Here is a 20,619-nt window from a genome sequence, read left to right on the forward strand (position 1 = left end):
TAGCGAGGCCCCGGTGGGAGTTGAAATGCTTCTTATTTTGCGCCAGGAAAGAATTCTAACCACCTTTCAGTTTAATTTTCCGCCTGGCATCGATCCTGAGCTTTAGTTGCTAATCTGCTTCTCCTCCAAAAACAGGTACGGATCCAAGCGGGGCGGCGGGAAGAGAATTTTTAAGATCGCCGTCCTGAGCTTTGACGTTCGACAGCTGCCAGCTCCCACCGAGGAACGAGCCTCCGACCCCACCCCCCCCCCCCCCCCATCTCCTTGACCTGCGGACGAAGGGGGATAAACCCGGCTTCAGTCTCGGGACTGCCACATGTGCTCTTTTGACCCCAATTGACGTGCGTTTCTTGGGGTGGGGAGGTGGAGAGAAGGACTTGTACCTCAGCTGATCTAACTCGTCTGGGAGGCGTCTGACCAGGCCCGAGGAAATGAGTGACTTTTGGTTATGTTTTGGCTGCTCGGAAGTGGAGAAGACCCAACCGGTAAGTAGAGGTCGACCGTTTACTGCTTAGAACGTTTCCTTACTTCTCTGGAGGTAAACTACAGGCTAGAAGGAAAGAACTGCCTCCAATTCTGGGCACCGCACTTTGGGAGGGACAGGAAGGCTTTGGAGAGGGCGCAGAGGAGATTTACCAGAACGGTTCCAGGGATGAGGGATTGCAGTTGCGTGGAGAGACTGGAGAAGCCGGGGTTGTTCTCCCTTGGAGCAGAGAAGGGCAAGAGGAGATTTGATAAAGGCGTTCAAAATCATGAGGGGTTTTGACAGAGTAGATAAGGAGGAACTGTTTCCAATGGCAGAAGGATCGATAACCAGAGGGCACATAGAAACATAGAAGATAGGAGCAGGAGTTGGCCATTCGGCCCCTCGAGCCTGCTCCGCCATTCAATGCGATCATGGCTGATCATCCAAATTCAGTACCCTGTCCCTGCCTTCTCCCCATATCCCTTGATCCCTTTAGCCTTAAGAAATATATTTAATGAATTGGCCTCTACTGCCTTCTGTGGTAGAGAATTCCACAGGTTCACCACTCTCTGGGTGAAGAAATTCCTCCTCATCTCTGTCCTAAATGGCTTACCCCTTATCCTTAGACTGTGACCCCTGGTTCTGGACTCCCCCGCCATTGGGAACATCCTGCATCTAGTCTGTCCAGTCCTGTTAGAATTTTATAAGTTTCAATGAGATCCGCTCTCATTCTTCTAAACTCCAGCGAGTACAAGCCCAATCGACCCAACCTCTCCTCATACGTCATTCCTGCCATCCCAGGTATCAGTCTGGTGAATCTTCGCTGCACTCCCTCCACGGCAAGAAATTGCACAGATTGAAGGTGATTGACGAAAGAACCAGAGGCGACACGAGGTGGAACTTTTTTACGCAGCGAGTGGTCAGGATTTGGACTGCGCTGCCTGATAGGGCGGTGGATACAGATTCAATAGTAGCCTTCAAAAAGGAATTGGATAAATACTTGAAGGAGAAAAAAATTGCAAGGATCTGGGGAAAGAGCGGTGGGGAGTGGGACTGACTGGATTGCTCATCGAAAGAGGCGGCACAGACTCGATGGGCCGAATGGCCTTCTGTGCTGTACTATTCGATGATTCTATACAGCGCCATTCACAATCTCCAGCAGTCCCAAAGTGCTTTACAGCCAATGAAGTACTTTTGAAATGTGGTCTCTGTTGTAATGTAGGAAACGCGGCAGCCAATTTGCACACAGCAAGCTCCCACAAACAGCAATGTGATAATGACCCAGATTATCTGTTTTTAGTGATGTTGGTTCAGGGATAAATATTGGCCCCTGGACACCGGGGAGAATGCCCCCCCTGCTCTTCTTCCAATAGTGGCCATGGGATCTTTTACATCCACCTGAGAGGGCAGACAGGGCCTCTGTTTAACATCTCATCCGAAAGACGGCACCTCCGACAGTGCGGCGCTCCCTCAGTACCGCCCCTGCGACAGTGCGGCGCTCCCTCAGTACCGCCCCTCCGACAGTGCGGCGCTCCCTCAGTACTGCCCCTCCGACAGTGCGGCGCTCCCTCAGTACCGCCTCTGCGACAGTGCGGCGCTCTCTCAGTACCGCCCCTCTGACATTGCGGCGCTCTCCCAGTACCCGCCCCTCCGACAGTGCGGCGCTCCCTCAGTACTGCCCCTGCGACAGTGCGGCGCTCCCCTCAGTACCGCCCCTGCGACAGTGCGGCGCTCCCCTCAGTACCGACAGTGCGGCGCTCCCCTCAGTACCGCCCCTGCGACAGTGCGGCGCTCCCCTCAGTACCGCCCCTGCGACAGTGCGGCGCTCCCCTCAGTACCGCACTGGGTGTGTCAGCCTGGATTTTGTGCTCAAGTCTCTGGAGTGGGACTGGAACCCATGACCTTCTGATTCAGAGGTGAGAGTGCTGCCCCACTGAGCCACCTCTGGCTCTTAAATAATTAAATGTGGAACACTTCAAGGTGCTTTAAGTCGAAGGGCACTCGCTGTTGTTTTGTGGGAAACTGCAGGAAGGTGAGAGACAACTGAAGCTGTTTGTTTTTTAGGTTGATTGTTTGTTCCAAGTCCTGGAGTGGATCTAGAACCCATGATCTTCCGACCCAGAGGCGAGAGTGCGACTAGTTGAGCTAAATTCTGGGCAGGCTCCAAGCCCCTCCTATTTTCACAATGCTGAGGGGGGGTCGAGCAGATCCTTGCCTCGTCACTCCACCCCTTGCCCCACCCCCACAGAAGTAATACCAGAACTGCACATTATTTGCCAAGGAGGTGCCTGGAGCTTTACTGTTTTTTTTAACAAACTGTCAGTCGTGGCTCGGTGGGTAGCTCTCTCTCTTTCACATCCGAGTCAGAAGGTTGGGGGTTTGAGCCCCACTCCAGAGACTCGAGCACAAAAATCCAGGCTGACTTCCAGTGCCAGTGCTGAGGGAGTGCCGGAGGGACAGTACTGAGGGAGGGCCGCACTGTCGGAGGGGCGGTACTGAGGGAGCGCCGCACTGTCGGAGGGGCGGTACTGAGGGAGGGCCGCACTGTCGGAGGGGCAGTACTGAGGGAGCGCCGCACTGTCGGAGGAGCGGTACTGAGGGAGGGCCGCACTGTCGGAGGGGCGGTACTGAGGGAGGGCCGCACTGTCGGAGGGGCGGTACTGAGGGAGCGCCGCACTGTCGGAGGGGCGGTACTGAGGGAGGGCCGCACTGTCGGAGGGGCGGTACTGAGGGAGGGCCGCACTGTCGGAGGGACGGTACTGAGGGAGGGCCGCACTGTCGGAGGGACGGTACTGAGGGAGCGCCGCACTGTCGGAGGGGCAGTACTGAGGGAGCGCCGCACTGTCGGAGGGACGGTGCTGAGGGAGCGCCGCACTGTCGGAGGGGCAGTACTGAGGGAGCGCCGCACTGTCGGAGGGACGGTGCTGAGGGAGCGCCGCACTGTCAGAGGGGCGGTGCTGAGGGAGCGCCGCACTGTCAGCGGTGCCATCTTTTGGACGAGACGTTTAACCGAGGCCCCATCTGCTCTCTCGGGTGGATGTAAAAGATCCCGCGGCCACTATCTCGGCGAAGATTCTGTGATATGCTGGTTTTGACTCTGGCAAAGCAGACGGTGCCCGGGGGAAGCCGGGGAGACGTGCCGAGCGTGCTCTGCTCAAACCGGTGCGACAGTGTAAAGGTACCTGGAGGGGACTCGTGTCAACCTGGCAGGGTTCTAGCCAGGAGCACAGTTGGGTGGATAAAGCCAAGCCATCGTTTTTCCTTGAGCCTTGCATTTCGCTCGGATTTGGGCGTGTAATCTTCGCCGTGGGTGACACAATATCGTATTGCACTCGTGGGACTGGAGACCAAGTGTGGGTTTTTGGGTGGGGACAGTTGTACCGGAACACACAGACCTAATTCAGCCCCTGTTTACATTTGTGTCCTTGCTTCACGTCATAAATCATGGTGGGGGGAGGGTTTAATTGGAGCGTGACACATTTACACAGGCAGATTCGATTTGAAATGTTAACACAGGAATTTATAATGTGGGGGGGAAAAGTGCTTGCAGACACAAGATTTTTAGTTTCTTTTTCATACAGAGGGTAGTATAAATCTGGAACTCTCCTCCCTGTTCTCCCCCCCCCCCCCCCCCCCCCCCCCACCAAAAGGCTGTGGATTCTGAGGGTCAATAAGGGTTTTTAAGACTGAGCTCGATAGATTTTTGTTGGTAAGGGTATCGAGGGATACGGAGCTAAGGCGAGTAAGGTGCTGTGCAGCCATGATCTCCTCTTGGGCTTCATAAATCGAGGTATTGAGCACAAAAGTAGAAAAGTTATGCTGAACTTTTTATAAAGCGCTGGTTAGGCCCCAACTGCGTCCAGTTCTGGTCACCACGCTTTAGGAAGGATGTGAAGGCCCTTGACAGGGTGCAGAGATTGACCAGAATGGTTCCGGGGATGGAGGATCTTTGCTACAAGGACAGGTTGGAGAAGCTGAGGAAGCTCCTATCTGAGGAAGGATGTTCTTGCCACGGAGGGAGTTCAGCGAAGATTCACCAGGCTGATGCCTGGGATGGCAGGAATGACGTATGAGGAGAGATTGGGTCGATTGGGCTTGTACTCGCTGGAGTTTAGAAGAATGAGAGGGGATCTCATTGAAACTTATAAAATTCTAACAGGACTGGACAGACTAGATGCAGGAAGGATGTTCCCGATGGCCGGGGAGTCCAGAACCAGGGGTTACAGTCTAAGGATAAGGGGTAAGCCATTTAGGACTAAGATGAGGAGGAATTTCTTCACCCAGAGAGTGGTGAACCTGTGGAATTCTCTACCACAGAAGGCAGTTGAGGCCAATTCATTAAATATATTCAAGAAGGAGTTAGATATATTTCTTAAGGCAAAAGGGATCAAGGGATATGGGGAGAAGGCAGGGACAGGGTACTGAATTTGGATGATCAGCCATGATCTCCTTGAATGGCGGAGCAGACTCGAGGGGCCGAATGGCCGACTCCTGCTCCTATCTTCTATGTTTCTATGTTACAGCACAGAAAGAGGCCATTCGGCCCAACTGGTCTGTGCTAGCGTTTGTGCTGCACACAAGCATTTTCCAGGGCTAGTCGGGGAGCTCGATTTGTATGAGGAAGTGGATTTAACCCCGAGGTGATGGAGTGGGGGGCTGGTGGGGATAGGGGTAGAGCCCTCTGTTTTATTTGTCCTTCTCGAAGATGTGGCGCTTTATGCCCAGTGATGTCATTAGCACTCTGGGGGAGAGAAAAATATAATAACAATAATTCAACTTTATTGTCATTGCACAAGTACATGAACAATGAAATGTGATCTTGCAAGCTCCCATGACTGGGAGAAGCAAAGCCGCTGCGTCGGTGCGCGCCGCCATTCCATTTCCACCATTCCTCCTGTCCAACAATCTTCAGCCCACCGCCCGGGCCTGCTCACCAGCCGCTCCTCCTGTGGCTCCTTCCGTGACCTTCTCACCAACCGCCCCTCCTCGGGGCTCCTTCCGTGACCTTCTGCACCTGGTCTTCCCTGATGGTCACCCCTCCAGGTACTAACCAGGCCTGGCTCTGCTTAGCTTCCAAGCCTTGCCAGTGACCCTGTCCCTAGTCCCAGGAACAGGGCCAGTGTATTCCGCATCGCTGTGTGTGTTTTCAGTGGACACACCTGCGGTCATACTGGGGTGGGTCTTCATCAGCCCCACACTGTGCGTTTTAAAGAGCTCGGTGTTTGAAGCTGTTGCATTGGGAAACGTTTCTGGGGATCGTTGAGGGTTTTATACGCGACTCATGGAAACAAACCAGAAACAGGGAGCACCGAAATCGGGCTTTTGTCGAGACTTGTTCTCCATGTGTTCTCTGTGAGTGCGTTGCACACACACACACCCCGCAAGTGAGAAGGAAAAGAGAGACTTGCATTTCTATAGCGCCTTTCACGACCTCAGGACGTCCCAAAGCGCTTCACAGCCAATCGAGTACTTTTTGAAGTGTAGTCACTGGCTGCCATGTTTCCATTAGAACAATTTGCGCACAGCAAGTTCCCACAAACAGCAGTGTGATACCGACCAGATCCTCTGTTTTTTAGTCATGTAGGTTGAGGGATAAATATCGGCCCCAGGACACCGGGGAGAGCTCCCCCCTGCTCTTCTTCCAATAGTGGCTGTGGGATCTTTTACATCCACCTGAGAGGGCAGACGGGGCCTCGGTTTAACGTCTCATCCGAAAGACAGTACCTCCGACAGTGCGGTGCTCCCTCAGTACTGCCCCTCCGACAGTGCGGCGCTCCCTCGGCACCGCCCCTCCGACAGTGCGGCGCTCCCTCGGCACCGCCCCTCCGACAGTGCGGCGCTCCCTCGGCACCGCCCCTCCGACAGTGCGGCGCTCCCTCGGCACCGCCCCTCCGACAGTGCGGCGCTCCCTCGGCACCGCCCCTCCGACAGTGCGGCGCTCCCTCGGCACCGCCCCTCCGACAGTGCGGCGCTCCCTCGGCACCGCCCCTCCGACAGTGCGGCGCTCCCTCGGCACCGCCCCTCCGACAGTGCGGCGCTCCCTCGGCACCGCCCCTCCGACAGTGCGGCGCTCCCTCGGCACCGCCCCTCCGACAGTGCGGCGCTCCCTCGGCACCGCCCCTCCGACAGTGCGGCGCTCCCTCGGCACCGGCACTGGGAGTGTTGGCCTGGATTTTTATGCTCAAGTCTGTAGGGAAGCAGTGTTTGCTATTTAAAGCTAGAGGAGATGAATTGGGAGGCGGGAGTGGGTGAGAGGCGAGAAACCGAGCTGCCGGCTTCTCTAGTGTCCATGTGTACCTCAGGCCGTGAATGTCAGGCTATGGGGGGGATTCTGACCAACAAGGGTTCTTCCTTCTATCCAACGCTGCCCTTACTGGAAAGTGTCGCCTCATGTGATTACCAGGATGGTAGAAGGTAATTTAGATGGACCTAATTCTTTACCCGTTTGACAATTCCTGTGAGTGTTGGTTGACAGGATAGACCTGCTGGGATGCTCTTAGACAGTCCCTTGGGCAGGGTACTGCTGGGCATCTTCTGCCTGTAGAACTGTACGGATTCTAACATCCTGGGGGTCACCATTGACCAGAAACTTAACTGGACCAGCCACATAAATACTGTGGCAACAAGAGCAGGTCAGAGGCTGGGAATTCTGCGGCGAGTGTCTCGCCTCCTGACTCCCCAAAGCCTTTCCACCATCTACAAGGCACAAGTCAGGAGTGTGATGGAATACTCTCCACTTGCCTGGATGAGTGCAGCTCCAACAACACTCGAGGAGCTCGACACCATCCAGGACAAAGCAGCCCGCTTGATCGGCACCCCATCCACCACCTTAAACATTCACTCCCTCCACCACCGGCGCACCGTGGCTGCAGTGTGTACCATCTACAAGATGCACTGCAGCAACTCGCCAAGGCTTCTTCGGCAGCACCTCCCAAACCCGCCACCTCTTCCACCTAGAAGGACAAGGGCAGCAGGCGCATGGGAACACCACCACCTCCAAGTTCCCCTCCAAGTCACACACACCATCCCGACTTGGAAATATATCGGCCGTTCCTTCATCGTCGCTGGGTCAAAATCCTGGAACTCCCTCCCTAACAGCACTGTGGGAGCACCTTCACCACACGGACTGCAGCGGTTCAAGAAGGAGGCTCACCACCACCTTCTCAAGGGGCAATTAGGGATGGGCAATAAATGCCGGCCTTGCCAGCGACGCCCACATCCCGTGAATGAATTAAAAAAAAAAAAAAAAAATGATTGGATTCCTCCTTGCACGCGCAGGGTTAAACTTGGTCTCTGCTAGCTGCGGAGAAATAAGATTTGTATTTCTACGACGCCATTCACGACCTTGGGACGTCCCAAAGCGCTTTCCAGCCTATGAAGTACTTTTTTTTTTGAAGCTTAGTCTCTGTTGTGATGCAGGGAAACCTGCCAGCCAATTTGTATAATTCCTCTAACTGGGGGAGAAATTGGGTTCAATGATTAGGATATTTAGTTGAACACACCCCACTCCTACCAGAAACCCTGAATGAATTGAGGGTGGTCGGGGTTTGGTTGTACAGAATGTGATTTCAGAAAACCTACAGTGAAACAGCCCTCTTGAGCTTAAAAAAAATAAAATCTCGGAGTGCTGAAGAGTTGAATTGTTTTGGACTTTGGAAACGCCGAGTGAACTTTGAACCACTGGACTCGTTTGCATACCGAATAACCACCCTCGCCTTAGAGATGCGGTTTCTCTTTAACTTCAATATCCGAACACTCCTGACCACGGTCCCTTATGGCAATATCGACGGGAGGAGGGGGAGAGGGAAGGGGCTGCAGTCCCTTTTTTGTTTTCTCTCTCTCTCTCTGGGATATGGTTCCACTGGGACTGACCTCCGCAATGCCACCCTATCCTCCTGTGAGCCTGAACCGAGCTAGCAGGCTATTGAACCATGGAGGTCATGACCGGCGATCCCGATCCCGTCCGCACCCCAACATCCCCTCCCTAGCCCAGGGAGCGCTGAGGCCAGTTGTGAGTGTCAGCAGTGGCTCAGTGGGGAGCATGCACTCTCCTCTGTGTCAGAAGGTCGTGGGTTTGAGTCCCGCTTCAGAGACTTGAGCACAAAAATCCAGGCTGACGCTCCGAGTGCAGTACTGAGGGAGCGCCGCACTGTCGGAGGGGCGGTACTGAGGGAGCGCCGCACTGTCGGAGGGGCGGTACTGAGGGAGCGCCGCACTGTCGGAGGGGCGGTACTGAGGGAGCGCCGCACTGTCGGAGGGGCGGTACTGAGGGAGCGCCGCACTGTCGGAGGTGCCGTCTTTCGGGATGAGACATTAAACCGAGGCCCCGTCTGCCCTCTCGGGTGGATGTAAAAGATCCCACGGCCACTATTGGAAGAAGAGCAGGGGGAGTTCTCCCCAGTGTGCTGGGCCAATATTTATCCCTCAATCAACATCACTAGAACAGATGATCTGGTCATTTATCACATTGCAGATTGGCTGCTGCGTTTTCTACATTACAACAGTGACTACATTTCAAAAAGTACTTCATTGGTTGTAAAGCGCTTTGAGAACAAAAACAACTTTGCATTTATATAGCACCTTTGACGTAGTAAAACGTCCCAAGGTGCTTCACAGGAACGATTATCAGACATAATTTGACCCCGAGCCACATAAGGAGAAATTAGGACAGGTGACCGAATGCTTGGTCAAAGAGGTCGGTTTTAAGGAGCGTCTTAAAGGAGGAGAGAGAGGCGGAGAGGTTTACGGAGGGAGTTCCAGGGCTTGGGGCCCAGGCAGCTGAAGACACGGCCGCCAATGGTGGAGCGAAGGGAGCGGGGAAGCAAAATAGGCCAGAACTGGAGGAACTCCGAGCTCTGCTAGGGCTGGAGGAGGTAGGGGCCTCTCCTGTTCTAAACTTGGCTGAGAATTCAGTTGAGACAGTGAGTGTCTGGGGGAAGGTGCGGAAGGGGAAGGGATTCTCAAGGTGTGGGCAACGTGCGGCTTCACTGTGTTAACTCGCGTTCTTGTATTCCAGAAAAAGAGAAAACGGATTGACCGGAGTATGATCGGCGAGCCCATGAACTTCGTACACTTGACGCACGTTGGATCAGGAGACATGGCGAGCCAAGGGTATTCAATGGTGAGACTTTGTGTGTTTTGACCGTCTAATCACGTCTCCCATCACTCCTAGGCCCCGAGATTACATAGAAACATAGAAAAATAGGAGCAGGAGTAGGCCATTCGGCCCCTCGATCCTGCTCCGCCATTCAATATGATCATGGCTGATCCTCTATCTCAATACCATATTCCCGCTCTCTCCCCATACCCCTTGATGCCTTTTGTGTCTAGAAATCTATCTATCTCCTTCTTAAATATATTCAGTGACTCGGCCTCCACAGCCTTCTGTGGTAGCGAATTCCACAGGTTCACCACCCTCTGAGTGAAGAAATTTCTCCTCATCTCAGTCCTAAATGTCCTACCCCGTATCCTGAGACTGTGACCCCTCGTTCTAGACCCCCACAGCCAGGGGAAACATCCTCCCTGCATCCAGTCTGTCTAGCCCTGTCAGAATTTTATACGTTTCAATGAGATCCCCTCTCATTCTTCTAAACCCTAGTGAATACAGGCCTAGTCGACCCAATCTCTCCTCATACGACAGTCCTGCCATCCCAGGAATCAGTCTGGTGAACCTTCGCTGCACTCCCTCTATGGCAAGTATATCCTTTCTTAGGTAAGGAGACCAAAACTGCACACAGTACTCCAGGTGTGGTCTCACCAAGGCCCTGTATAACTGTAGTAAGGCATCCTTGCTCCTGTACTCAAATCCTCTTGCAATGAAGGCCAACAGACCACTTGCCTTCCTAACTGCTTGCTGCACCTGCATGTTTGCTTTCAGTGACTGGTGTACAGGGACACCCAGGTCCCTTTGTACATCAGCATTTCCCAATCTATCACCATTTAAATAATACTCTGCCTTTCTGTTTTTCCTACCGAAGTGGATAACTTCACATTTATCCACGTTATACTGCATCTGTCATGTATTTGCCCACTCACTCAACTTGTCTAAATCGCCTTGAAGCCTCTTTGCATCCTCCTCACAACTCACAATCCCACCTAGTTTCGTGTCATCAGCAAACTTGGAAATATTACATTTGGTTCCCTCATCCAAATCATTGATATATATATTGTGAATAGCTGGGGCCCAAGCACTGATCCCTGCGGTACCCTACTAGTCACCGCCTGCCACCCCGAAAAAGACCCATTTTTCCTACTCTGTTTCCTGTCTGTTAACTAGTGTGAGAGAGAGAGAGAGAGAGAGAGAGTCTGGCTGAGTTGAGGAGCTCGAGTGGCCAAGCATTGGTGAGAAGGAAAGGGAGCGGGGGTAATTTGCGCAGTTCCATTTGCACTTTCCCCCACCACCCAGCCTTCTGGAAGATGTTTCGAAGAAGGACATTCCGACGGCTCGGAGATAAACTCTCCACCTTGGAGCCGTTGGAAGGTCCCAACTTTGAGCCGCAGTCTGCCGAGTCGGAGCAGGTCCCAGGGCTGGCCTTGGCGACCAGGCTTTGGGAGGGGGATAAATCGGCCACTGTTCCCGCTCCCGGTCACAACGCGGGGTTAGCGTGAGGCTGGGGGGGGGGTGGCGGTGGATATTGGGCGAGGATGGGTTTGGGCTCATCGCTTGGAAGAACGGCCTCTTGGCCGATGTACTGCGGGCTGACTGAGACACCAGTTGACCTGGGCCGGGGAAGTGGGAAATCGGCTAAGGTTCCGACTGCTAGTCATTACCTCTACTACTAGGTATGTGTGTGAGCATTGGGTGAGGATCTGCTGTTGAATATCCTGCACCAATGACTCTCTAAGCTAAGGAGAGAAAGAAAGACATGCATTTCTATAGCGCCTTTCCTGACCTCGGGAGCGCTTTACAGCCAATGAAGTACTTTTTTGAAGTGTAGTCACTGTTGTAATGTAGGAAACGCGGCAGCTAATTTGTGCACAGCAAGCTCCCACAAACAGCAATGAGATAATGACCGGATCATCTGTTTTTTTAGTGATGGCTGAGGCTAGAACTCCCCGGCTCTCCTTCGAAATAGTGGCTGTGGGATCTTTTACGTCCACCCGAGAGGGCAGATGGGGGCCTCGGTTTAACGTCTCATCCGAAAGACGGCCCCTCCGACGGTGCGGCGCTCCCTCGGTACCGCCCCTCCGACGGTGCGGCGCTCCCTCGGTACCGCCCCTCCGACGGTGCGGCGCTCCCTCGGTACCGCCCCTCCGACGGTGCGGCGCTCCCTCGGTACCGCCCCTCCGACGGTGCGGCGCTCCCTCGGTACCGCCCCTCCGACGGTGCGGCGCTCCCTCGGTACCGCCCCTCCGACGGTGCGGCGCTCCCTCGGTACCGCCCCTCCGACGGTGCGGCGCTCCCTCGGTACCGCCCCTCCGACGGTGCGGCGCTCCCTCGGTACCGCCCCTCCGACGGTGCGGCGCTCCCTCGGTACCGCCCCTCCGACGGTGCGGCGCTCCCTCGGTACCGCCCCTCCGACGGTGCGGCGCTCCCTCGGTACCGCCCCTCCGACGGTGCGGCGCTCCCTCGGTACCGCCCCTCCGACGGTGCGGCGCTCCCTCGGTACCGCCCCTCCGACGGTGCGGCGCTCCCTCGGTACCGCCCCTCCGACGGTGCGGCGCTCCCTCGGTACCGCCCCTCCGACGGTGCGGCGCTCCCTCGGTACCGCCCCTCCGACGGTGCGGCGCTCCCTCGGTACCGCCCCTCCGACGGTGCGGCGCTCCCTCGGTACCGCCCCTCCGACGGTGCGGCGCTCCCTCGGTACCGCCCCTCCGACGGTGCGGCGCTCCCTCGGTACCGCCCCTCCGACGGTGCGGCGCTCCCTCGGTACCGCCCCTCCGACGGTGCGGCGCTCCCTCGGTACCGCCCCTCCGACGGTGCGGCGCTCCCTCGGTACCGCCCCTCCGACGGTGCGGCGCTCCCTCGGTACCGCCCCTCCGACGGTGCGGCGCTCCCTCGGTACCGCCCCTCCGACGGTGCGGCGCTCCCTCGGTACCGCCCCTCCGACGGTGCGGCGCTCCCTCGGTACCGCCCCTCCGACGGTGCGGCGCTCCCTCGGTACCGCCCCTCCGACGGTGCGGCGCTCCCTCGGTACCGCCCCTCCGACGGTGCGGCGCTCCCTCGGTACCGCCCCTCCGACGGTGCGGCGCTCCCTCGGTACCGCCCCTCCGACGGTGCGGCGCTCCCTCGGTACCGCCCCTCCGACGGTGCGGCGCTCCCTCGGTACCGCCCCTCCGACGGTGCGGCGCTCCCTCGGTACCGCCCCTCCGACGGTGCGGCGCTCCCTCGGTACCGCCCCTCCGACGGTGCGGCGCTCCCTCGGTACCGCCCCTCCGACGGTGCGGCGCTCCCTCGGTACCGCCCCTCCGACGGTGCGGCGCTCCCTCGGTACCGCCCCCTCCGACGGTGCGGCGCTCCCTCGGTACCGCCCCCTCCGACGGTGCGGCGCTCCCTCGGTACCGCCCCTCCGACGGTGCGGCGCTCCCTCGGTACCGCCCCTCCGACGGTGCGGCGCTCCCTCGGTACCGCCCCTCCGACGGTGCGGCGCTCCCTCGGTACCGCCACTGGGAGTGTCGGCCTGGATTATGTGCTCAAGTCTCTGGAGTGGAGACTCGACCCACGACCTTCTGACTCCGAGGCGAGAGAGAGCGAGCTACCCGCTGGGCCACGGCCGTCACCTCTGCCGCAAACCCAAGAGTTATTGGCACCCGAGGAACCCATACCCCAGCAAGAGTCTTTAGAAAAGGAGAAATTTGGAGGTGATGGAGGGAAGGGGGGGTGAGGGGTAAAGAGGTCCATACTGTTTCTTTTAAGGGAAGGTGAAAAGTACAGACTTTGCAAGGTTCGGATTTATATTCTAATTTGCGGTATGGGTATTTGGAAAAAACTACCAAGGGCTCAAATATCAAAATTGCTCTGGTAAATCTAACCTCTCCATAAATGGCCAACAGCTGATGCTGAATGGAGGGGGAATTCTAGGAACGGTTGTGATTGTAACCATCTGCTGGGATGCCCCTCCCAGTTATTGTATTCTCTCTGCATCCCAGAATCCTCAAATTCCTCTTCACTGTGCACATTCCGCAGGACCTCCTCCCGGCCTGGACACGGTTTAAGCACTGCGCTGAATCCCGTTTTATTCCAGAATTGGGCACGGTTCTCGTTTAACCAGGCCTAGTAGTACCCATCAAACCACCCCCACCCCAATCACCCCCTGTGCTCGCTGACCTACACTGGCTCCCGGTCCGGCAACGCCTGGATTCTTAAACTTCTCATCCTCGTTTTCAAATCCCCTCCGCGGCCTCCTCGACTCCCTCCCTATCTCTGTAACCTCCTCCAGCCCTACACCCCTCCCTATCTCTGTAACCCCCTCCAGCCCCTACAACCCTCCCTATCTCTGTAACCTCCTCCAGCCCCTACACCCCTCCCTATCTCTGTAACCTCCTCCAGCCCCTACACCCCTCCCTATCTCTGTAACCTCCTCCAGCCCTACACCCCTCCCTATCTCTGTAACCCCCTCCAGCCCCTACAACCCTCCCTATCTCTGTAACCTCCTCCAGCCCTACACCCCTCCCTATCTCTGTAACCTCCTCCAGCCCCTACACCCCTCCCTATCTCTGTAACCTCCTCCAGCCCTACACCCCTCCCTATCTCTGTAACGCCCTACACCCCTCCCTATCTCTGTAACCTCCTCCAGCCCCTACACCCCTCCCTATCAATTCAATTCAATTCAATTCAATTCAAATCGCTTTATTGGCATGACGAGGTACATCTTATGTTGCCAAAGCATCGAAAAACATTCATGGTTGAACACATAAATACAGATCTATCCATACAGTGTATAAACAGATATATCCCTGCGTGTATAAATATACATTGATATAATTTATATATACTCTTCTTATATTTAGTGGTTGTCCCTCTGTTTATGGCAAGCTGTAACATAGTGTGCCGCTAGTGTTACACAATTTCTCTCTTCCCCTAGTAGGTATGGGAGTTTTTGGTCGTCATTCAAATTTCTGAATTCCGGGCATATTTTTGTGAATTTTGGGTAGAAATTCTCCCTTATGCCCTGATATTTTCTACAAGCTGTGAGGAAGTGCATCTCTGTCTCCACCACTCCCTGACTGCAGTGAGAGCATATCCTGTCCTCTCTTGGTAGCTGGGTCTGCCTGTGTCTACCTTTTTCGATCGCCAGGCTATGTTCACTAAGTCTGTACATTGTCAAGGTTTTTCTCAGTTTGCTATCCTTTACCATGGTCAGGTAATCAGCCATGTTGTATTGTCTGTTTAGGGCCAAGTAGCAATTGAGCTTGTTTTGGGTTTTTGTTGTTTCTACCCAATATGACAGATATTTTTCCTTTTGCTTAGCGACGATTGTGTTGGGTCGAATTATTTGTGTTACGCTGTCACTGTCCTGGGGCTGGTTCTTGTTAGTAGTTACTTCACTGAGTCCCAGGACTAGTTGACTGAGGGTATTCTTCTTTATGGTCCTCTCTTGGCATTTCAGGGCTTCGTAATGATAGCAGTGGGGGTTGCTCATTTTTAGGTGTTTCCAAAATTTGGTGGCTCTTTTTTGGATAGTGATTATTAATGGATATTGGCCTAGTTCTGCTCTGCATGCATTGTTTACGGTTTTCCTTTTGAGTCCGGAGGATACTTTTACAGAATTCTGCATGTAGGATCTCAATTGGGTGTTTGTCCCATTTTGCAAATTCTTGTTGTGTTACCCCACACCTCACTGCCATAGAGTGCAATTGGTTCAATTACTGATTTAAAAATTTTGAGCCAAATGCTAATTGGGACTTCTATTTGGATTGATTTTTTAATGGCATAGAAAGCCCTTCTTGCTTTCTCTTTCAGTTCATTCACAGCCAGATGAAAATTTCCCGTAGAACTGATTTTTAAGCCCAAGTATGTGTAGTTAGTGGTTTGTTCACTATGTTCCCTATCTCTGTAACCCCCTCCAGCCCCTACATCCCTCCAGCCCCACACCCCTCCCTATCTCTGTAACCTCCTCCAGCCCCTACACCCCTCCCTATCTCTGTAACCTCCTCCAGCCCCTACAACCCTCCCTATCTCTGTAACCCCCTACACCCCTCCCTATCTCTGTAACCTCCTCCAGCCCCACACCCCTCCAAGATCTCAGAGCTCCTCCAATTCCGGCCTCTTGCGCATCCCCCGATTTCCATCGCTCCACCATTGGCGGCCGTGCCTTCAGCCGCCTGGGCCCCGAGCTCTGGAATTCCCTCCCTAAACCTCTCCCTCCCTTTAAGACGCTCCTTAAAGCTTTGACCAAGCTTTCGGTCACCTGTCCTAATCTCTCCTTGTGTGGCTCAGTGTCAAATGTTATTTGATAACGCCCCCGCGAAGCGCCCTGGGACGTTTTACTACGTTAAAGGCGCCAGATAAATACGAGTTGTTCTGAAGTGGGCCTGGGTTTGGAGTCTCGATTTGATGTGTTCACACTCTGCCTCCCTCTTGTGTATTGGAGTGTTGGGGATGTGGATTTCTGATCTCGCCCAGTGGGTCTCTGGGGGTGTAATTAACAGATGCAGTATGCTTCCTCCACACCCCCACCCCATCTCCGGTTAAAGATCTCTTCAAATAATTCTTCTCCCTCACTCCGAGGATTGGTAACTCCTCCCAGCCAGTTCCCCATATAATTCCGATCCATCGCGCCTCCAATTGCACTTGTGCAGCAGCTCATTGAGCTCAGGAACCCCACCCACCCAGCCAGTCGTACTGATGTCATTGCCACTTGCATTCCTTCAATTATTCCAGAATTGGGCACTGTTCTCGTTTAACCAGGCCTAGTAGTCCCCATCACAAGATTAAGGGGTGATCTAATTGAGGTGTTGAAGATGATTGAAGGAGTTGATAGACTAGATCGAGAGAAACTATTTCCTCTGGTGTGGGGGGATCTCATTGAAACTTATAAAATTCTGACAGGACTGGACAGACTAGGTGCAGGAAGGATGTTCCCGATGGCGGGGGAGTCCAGAACCAGGGGTCACAGTCTAAGGATAAGGAGTAAGCCATTTAGGATAGAGATGAGGAGGAATTTCTTCACCCAGAGAGTGGTGAACCTGTGGAATTCTCTACCACAGAAGGCAGTTGAGGCCAATTCATTAAATATATTCAAGAAGGAGTTAGATATATTTCTTAAGGCTAAAGGGATATGGGGAGAAGGCAGGGACCGGGTACTGAATTTGGATGATCAGCCATGATCGCATTGAATGGCGGGACAGGCTCGAGGGGCCGAATGGCCTCCCCCTGCTCCTATCTTCTATGTTTCAATGTAAGTCCAGAACAAGGAGTCTTAAAATTAGAGCCAGGCCGTTCAGGGGTGATGTCAGGAAGCACTTCTTCACACAAAGGGTGGTGGAAATCTAGAAAACCCTTCCCTTCCCCTTCCCCCCCACCCCCCAAAAAAAAGCTGTTGAGGCTCGGGGTCAGTTGGAGCTTTCAAAACTGAGAGCGATAGATTATTGTCGGGTAAGGGGATTATGGAGTTGAGATGCAGCTCAGCCGCGATCTGATTGAATGGCGGGACCAGGCTCGAAGGGCCAAATGGCCGCCTCCTATTCCTGTGTGCCTTTCGCGCTCTGCCCCTTCTCTCATGAACGATGCTCCGGCAGATACTGTTTAATGCGATGCTGTGCTTGTTTATGAATAGATGAAGATTCTCTGAGGGGAGGGGAGGGGGTGGGGACCCAGTGGCTGCACGTCACATGATCAGGATGACAATGCCCGCCTTGATTGTTGGGAGATATCTCTTGCCACGATAAATCTTGTGACTCCATCCCATGTATTGTGTCACAGGACGGTCCCATTCTAGTGAAATATACATAACACCACTTGGGCAGGAAATAGGTCAGCTTGTGCACATTGTAATGTGATAAATAAATAGCCAGGAGTGGCTCCACTAATCAACCTGAGAGTTCATGATTAAAAGCACTGAATCCCAAGAACAAACCGGTTGTTGCATTGTTTGAGCATACGGGTCACGTCCCGGGTATCGGCGAAACGCATTTGAAGCTTTTAACGTGAATTTAAGTAAGGGATGTAGGTGCTGGAGAATGGAACACTTTCTCACCTCTGACGTGGGTAGCGCTCTCTCGCCTCCTAGTCAGAAGCTCATGGGTTCAAGTCCCACTCCAGAGACTTGAGCAAAAGAATCTAGGCTGACGCTTCAAGTGCCAGTACTGAGGGAGGGGCGGTACTGAGGGAGCGCGCCGCACTGTTGGCGGGGCAGTACTGAGGGAGCGCCGCACTGTCGGCGGGGCAGTACTGAGGGAGCACTGCACTGTCGAAGGGGCGGTACTGAGGGAGCGCGCCGCACTGTCGGCGGGGCAGTACTGAGGGAGCGCCGCACTGTCGGAGGGGCGGTACTGAGGGAGCGCCGCACTGTCGGAGGGGCAGTACTGAGGGAGCGCCGCACTGTCGGAGGGGCAGTACTGAGGGAGCGCCGCACTGTCGGAGGTGCCGTCTTTCGGATGGGACGTTAAACCGAGGCCCCGTCTGCCCTCTCAGGTGGATGTAAAAGGTCCCACGGCCGCTATTGGAAGAAGAGCAGGAGGAGTTCTCCCCGGTGTCCTGGGGCCAATATTTATCCCTCAACCAACATCACTAAAAACAGATGATCTGCTCATTATCACATTGCTGTTTGCGGGAGCTTGCTGTGCGCAAATTGGCTGCCGCGTTTCCATTACGACAGTGACTTGGTTCAAAAGTACTTCATTGGCTGTAAAGCGCTTTGGGACGTCCTGAGGTTGTGAAAAGGACTTTTCTGGAACACCTAATTAAGTAATTGCATTAAGCAACCCCAGGTTGGATATATCCCCCATTCTGCGCGCACCAGCCCTCCTGTGATCTCTCTCTAGTTGGGCGTGGATTCCAAACCCGTTTCTGTGTGGGAAGTCCAGCCGATGGAGTTTTGAGTACATTATCGATAGACTTGCTGTATGATCGAAAACATTTCCCCGGCCCCTTTCGCCACCTCGGGACGTCCCAGAGCGCTTCACTGCCAATGAAGGAATCTTTCTGAAGTGTGGTCGCTGTCATAATGTGGGAAACGCAGCAGCCAATTTGCGCACAGCAAGATCCCACAAACAGCGATGTGATCGTGACTGGATCGTCTGGGGTGGTTTTAAAAAAAAAAAGTGATGTCGGATGAGTGCTAAATATTGGCCCCAGGACACCGGGTATGAACTCCTCTGCTCTTATTCTTCAGGGGGGTGATGTCGGGAAGCACTTCTTCCCACAAAGGGTAGTGGCAATCTGGAACTCTCTCCCCCAGAAAGCTGTCAAGGTTGGGGGTCAATTGGAAATTTCAAAATTGAGATCGATAGATCTTTGTTGGGTAAGGGGATTCAGGGTTACGGAACCGAGGTGGGCAGATGGAGTTAAGATACAGATCAGCCACGATCTCATTGAATGGCGGAACAGGCTCGAGGGGCGGAATGGCCTCCTCCTGTTCCTATAATGGACTGATGCCGCTCTCTGATGGCTCTGTTGTTCAATACGCTGCCTTCTGTGGTGCCATATATAATTAGGACGGTTCCCGGTTCTGTCCACGGGCTATGCTGGGTTGGTTCCCCTCGGGCAGGGCAGGAGAGGAGTTGGCACAGGTTGGCTAAGGAGGGGAAAGTTTCCCTGCAATCGTGTTGCCAGCGACACCATGCCCCTCGCCCCTGTTGCCGGTGTGGTGCTGCTGGTGGCAGCTGCCTGAGCTCCTGGTATCTCGCTGCCTTTTGTCTGCCCAGCCCCCCCCCCACTTTAGTTCTGGTGTAGTTCTCTGCCCCTGCTCTTCTGCTCAGTCTCGCAAACAGCAACGTGATGATGACCAGCGCATCTATTTTAGTGAAATAAAAACAGGAAATTCTGGAAATACTCAGCAGGTCAGGCAGCAGCTGTGCAGAGAGTGAAACCGAGTTAACGTTTCTGGTCTGACCTGCTGAGTGTTTCCAGCGTTTTGCTTATCTATTTTGGTGACTGCACCTCCGACAGTGCGCCCCTCCCTCAGTACCGCACCTCCGACAGTGCGCCCCTCCCTCAGTGCGGCGCTCCCTCAGCGCCGCCCCTCCCTCAGTGCGGCGCTCCCTCAGCGCCGCCCCTCCCTCAGTGCGGCGCTCCCTCAGCGCCGCCCCTCCCTCAGTGCGGCGCTCCCTCAGCGCCGCCCCTCCCTCAGTGCGGCGCTCCCTCAGCGCCGCCCCTCCGACAGTGCGGCGCGCCCTCAGCACCGCCCCTCCCTCAGTGCGGCGCTCCCTCAGTACCGCCCCTCCGACAGTGCGGCGCTCCCTCAGTACCGCCCCTCCGACAGTGCGGCGCTCCCTCAGTACCGCCCCTCCGACAGTGCGGCGCTCCCTCAGTACCGCCCCTCCGACAGTGCGGCGCTCCCTCAGTACCGCCCCTCCGACAGTGCGGCGCTCCCTCAGTACTGCGCTGGGAGTGTCAGCCTCGATTAGGATCAAGATCAACTGTGATGGCCCACCAGGTCAAAAAGCCCCTCTCTACATCATCTAAGTTCACGCTGAGGAAAGGTCGCTCGGGCAAGGTAGTAATTGGCCTGAACCAATGGCAGTTTCTCAGCCGTCAGTGGCTTAACTGGAAAGGAGGAAAGGGAGGAATATTGACCTGGAGAACTTCTCTTGTGATAGTGGAATGATACCTGTATGTCTCTATTAACATCTCAACAACGACTTCTTGCATTTATATAGCGCCTTTAACAGTTCCAAAACATCCCAAAGTGCTTCACAGGAGCGATTATCAAACTAAATTTGACACAGCCACATGAGATATTAGGGCAGGTGACCAAAAGCTGGGTCAAAGGGGTCGGTTTTAAGGAGCGTCTTAAAGGAGGAGAGAGAGGCGGAGAGGTTTAGGGAGGGAATTCCAGAGCTCGGGGCCCAGGCGGCTGAAGGCACGGCCGCCAATGGTGAAGCGATGGAAATCGGGGGGGGTGGGCAAGAGGCCAGAATTTGAGGTCATGGAGGGATTTGAAAACAAAGGATGCGAATTTTAAAATCGAGGCGTTGCCGGACCGGGACCCAATGTAGGTCAGCGATCAACAGGGGGAGGTGATGTGTGAACGGGGCTTGGTGCGAGTTAG

At 54.7% G+C, this 20,619-nt stretch overlaps 1 protein-coding gene across 3 annotated transcripts in view; it reads left to right on the forward strand.

Annotated features, from left to right (window-relative positions):
* LOC147086512 (CDC42 small effector protein 1-B-like) overlaps positions 1 to 20,619 on the forward strand; it is a 50,217-nt gene that overhangs the window by 17,120 nt on the left and 12,478 nt on the right. For all 3 annotated transcript variants that reach the window (XM_085978602.1, XM_085978604.1, XM_085978603.1), the window contains exons 2-3: positions 136 to 485; positions 9,483 to 9,587. In XM_085978602.1, coding sequence (XP_085834728.1) covers positions 432 to 485; positions 9,483 to 9,587 — 159 coding nt within the window. In that variant the 5' untranslated portion in view covers positions 136 to 431. The remainder of the gene's footprint in view (positions 1 to 135; positions 486 to 9,482; positions 9,588 to 20,619) is intronic.

This window comes from Somniosus microcephalus, unplaced genomic scaffold (assembly GCF_052327205.1).
Source record: "Somniosus microcephalus isolate GS21.2 unplaced genomic scaffold, FLI_Smic_1.0 unresolved_chr7, whole genome shotgun sequence".
Classification (NCBI taxonomy): Eukaryota; Metazoa; Chordata; class Chondrichthyes; order Squaliformes; family Somniosidae; genus Somniosus; species Somniosus microcephalus.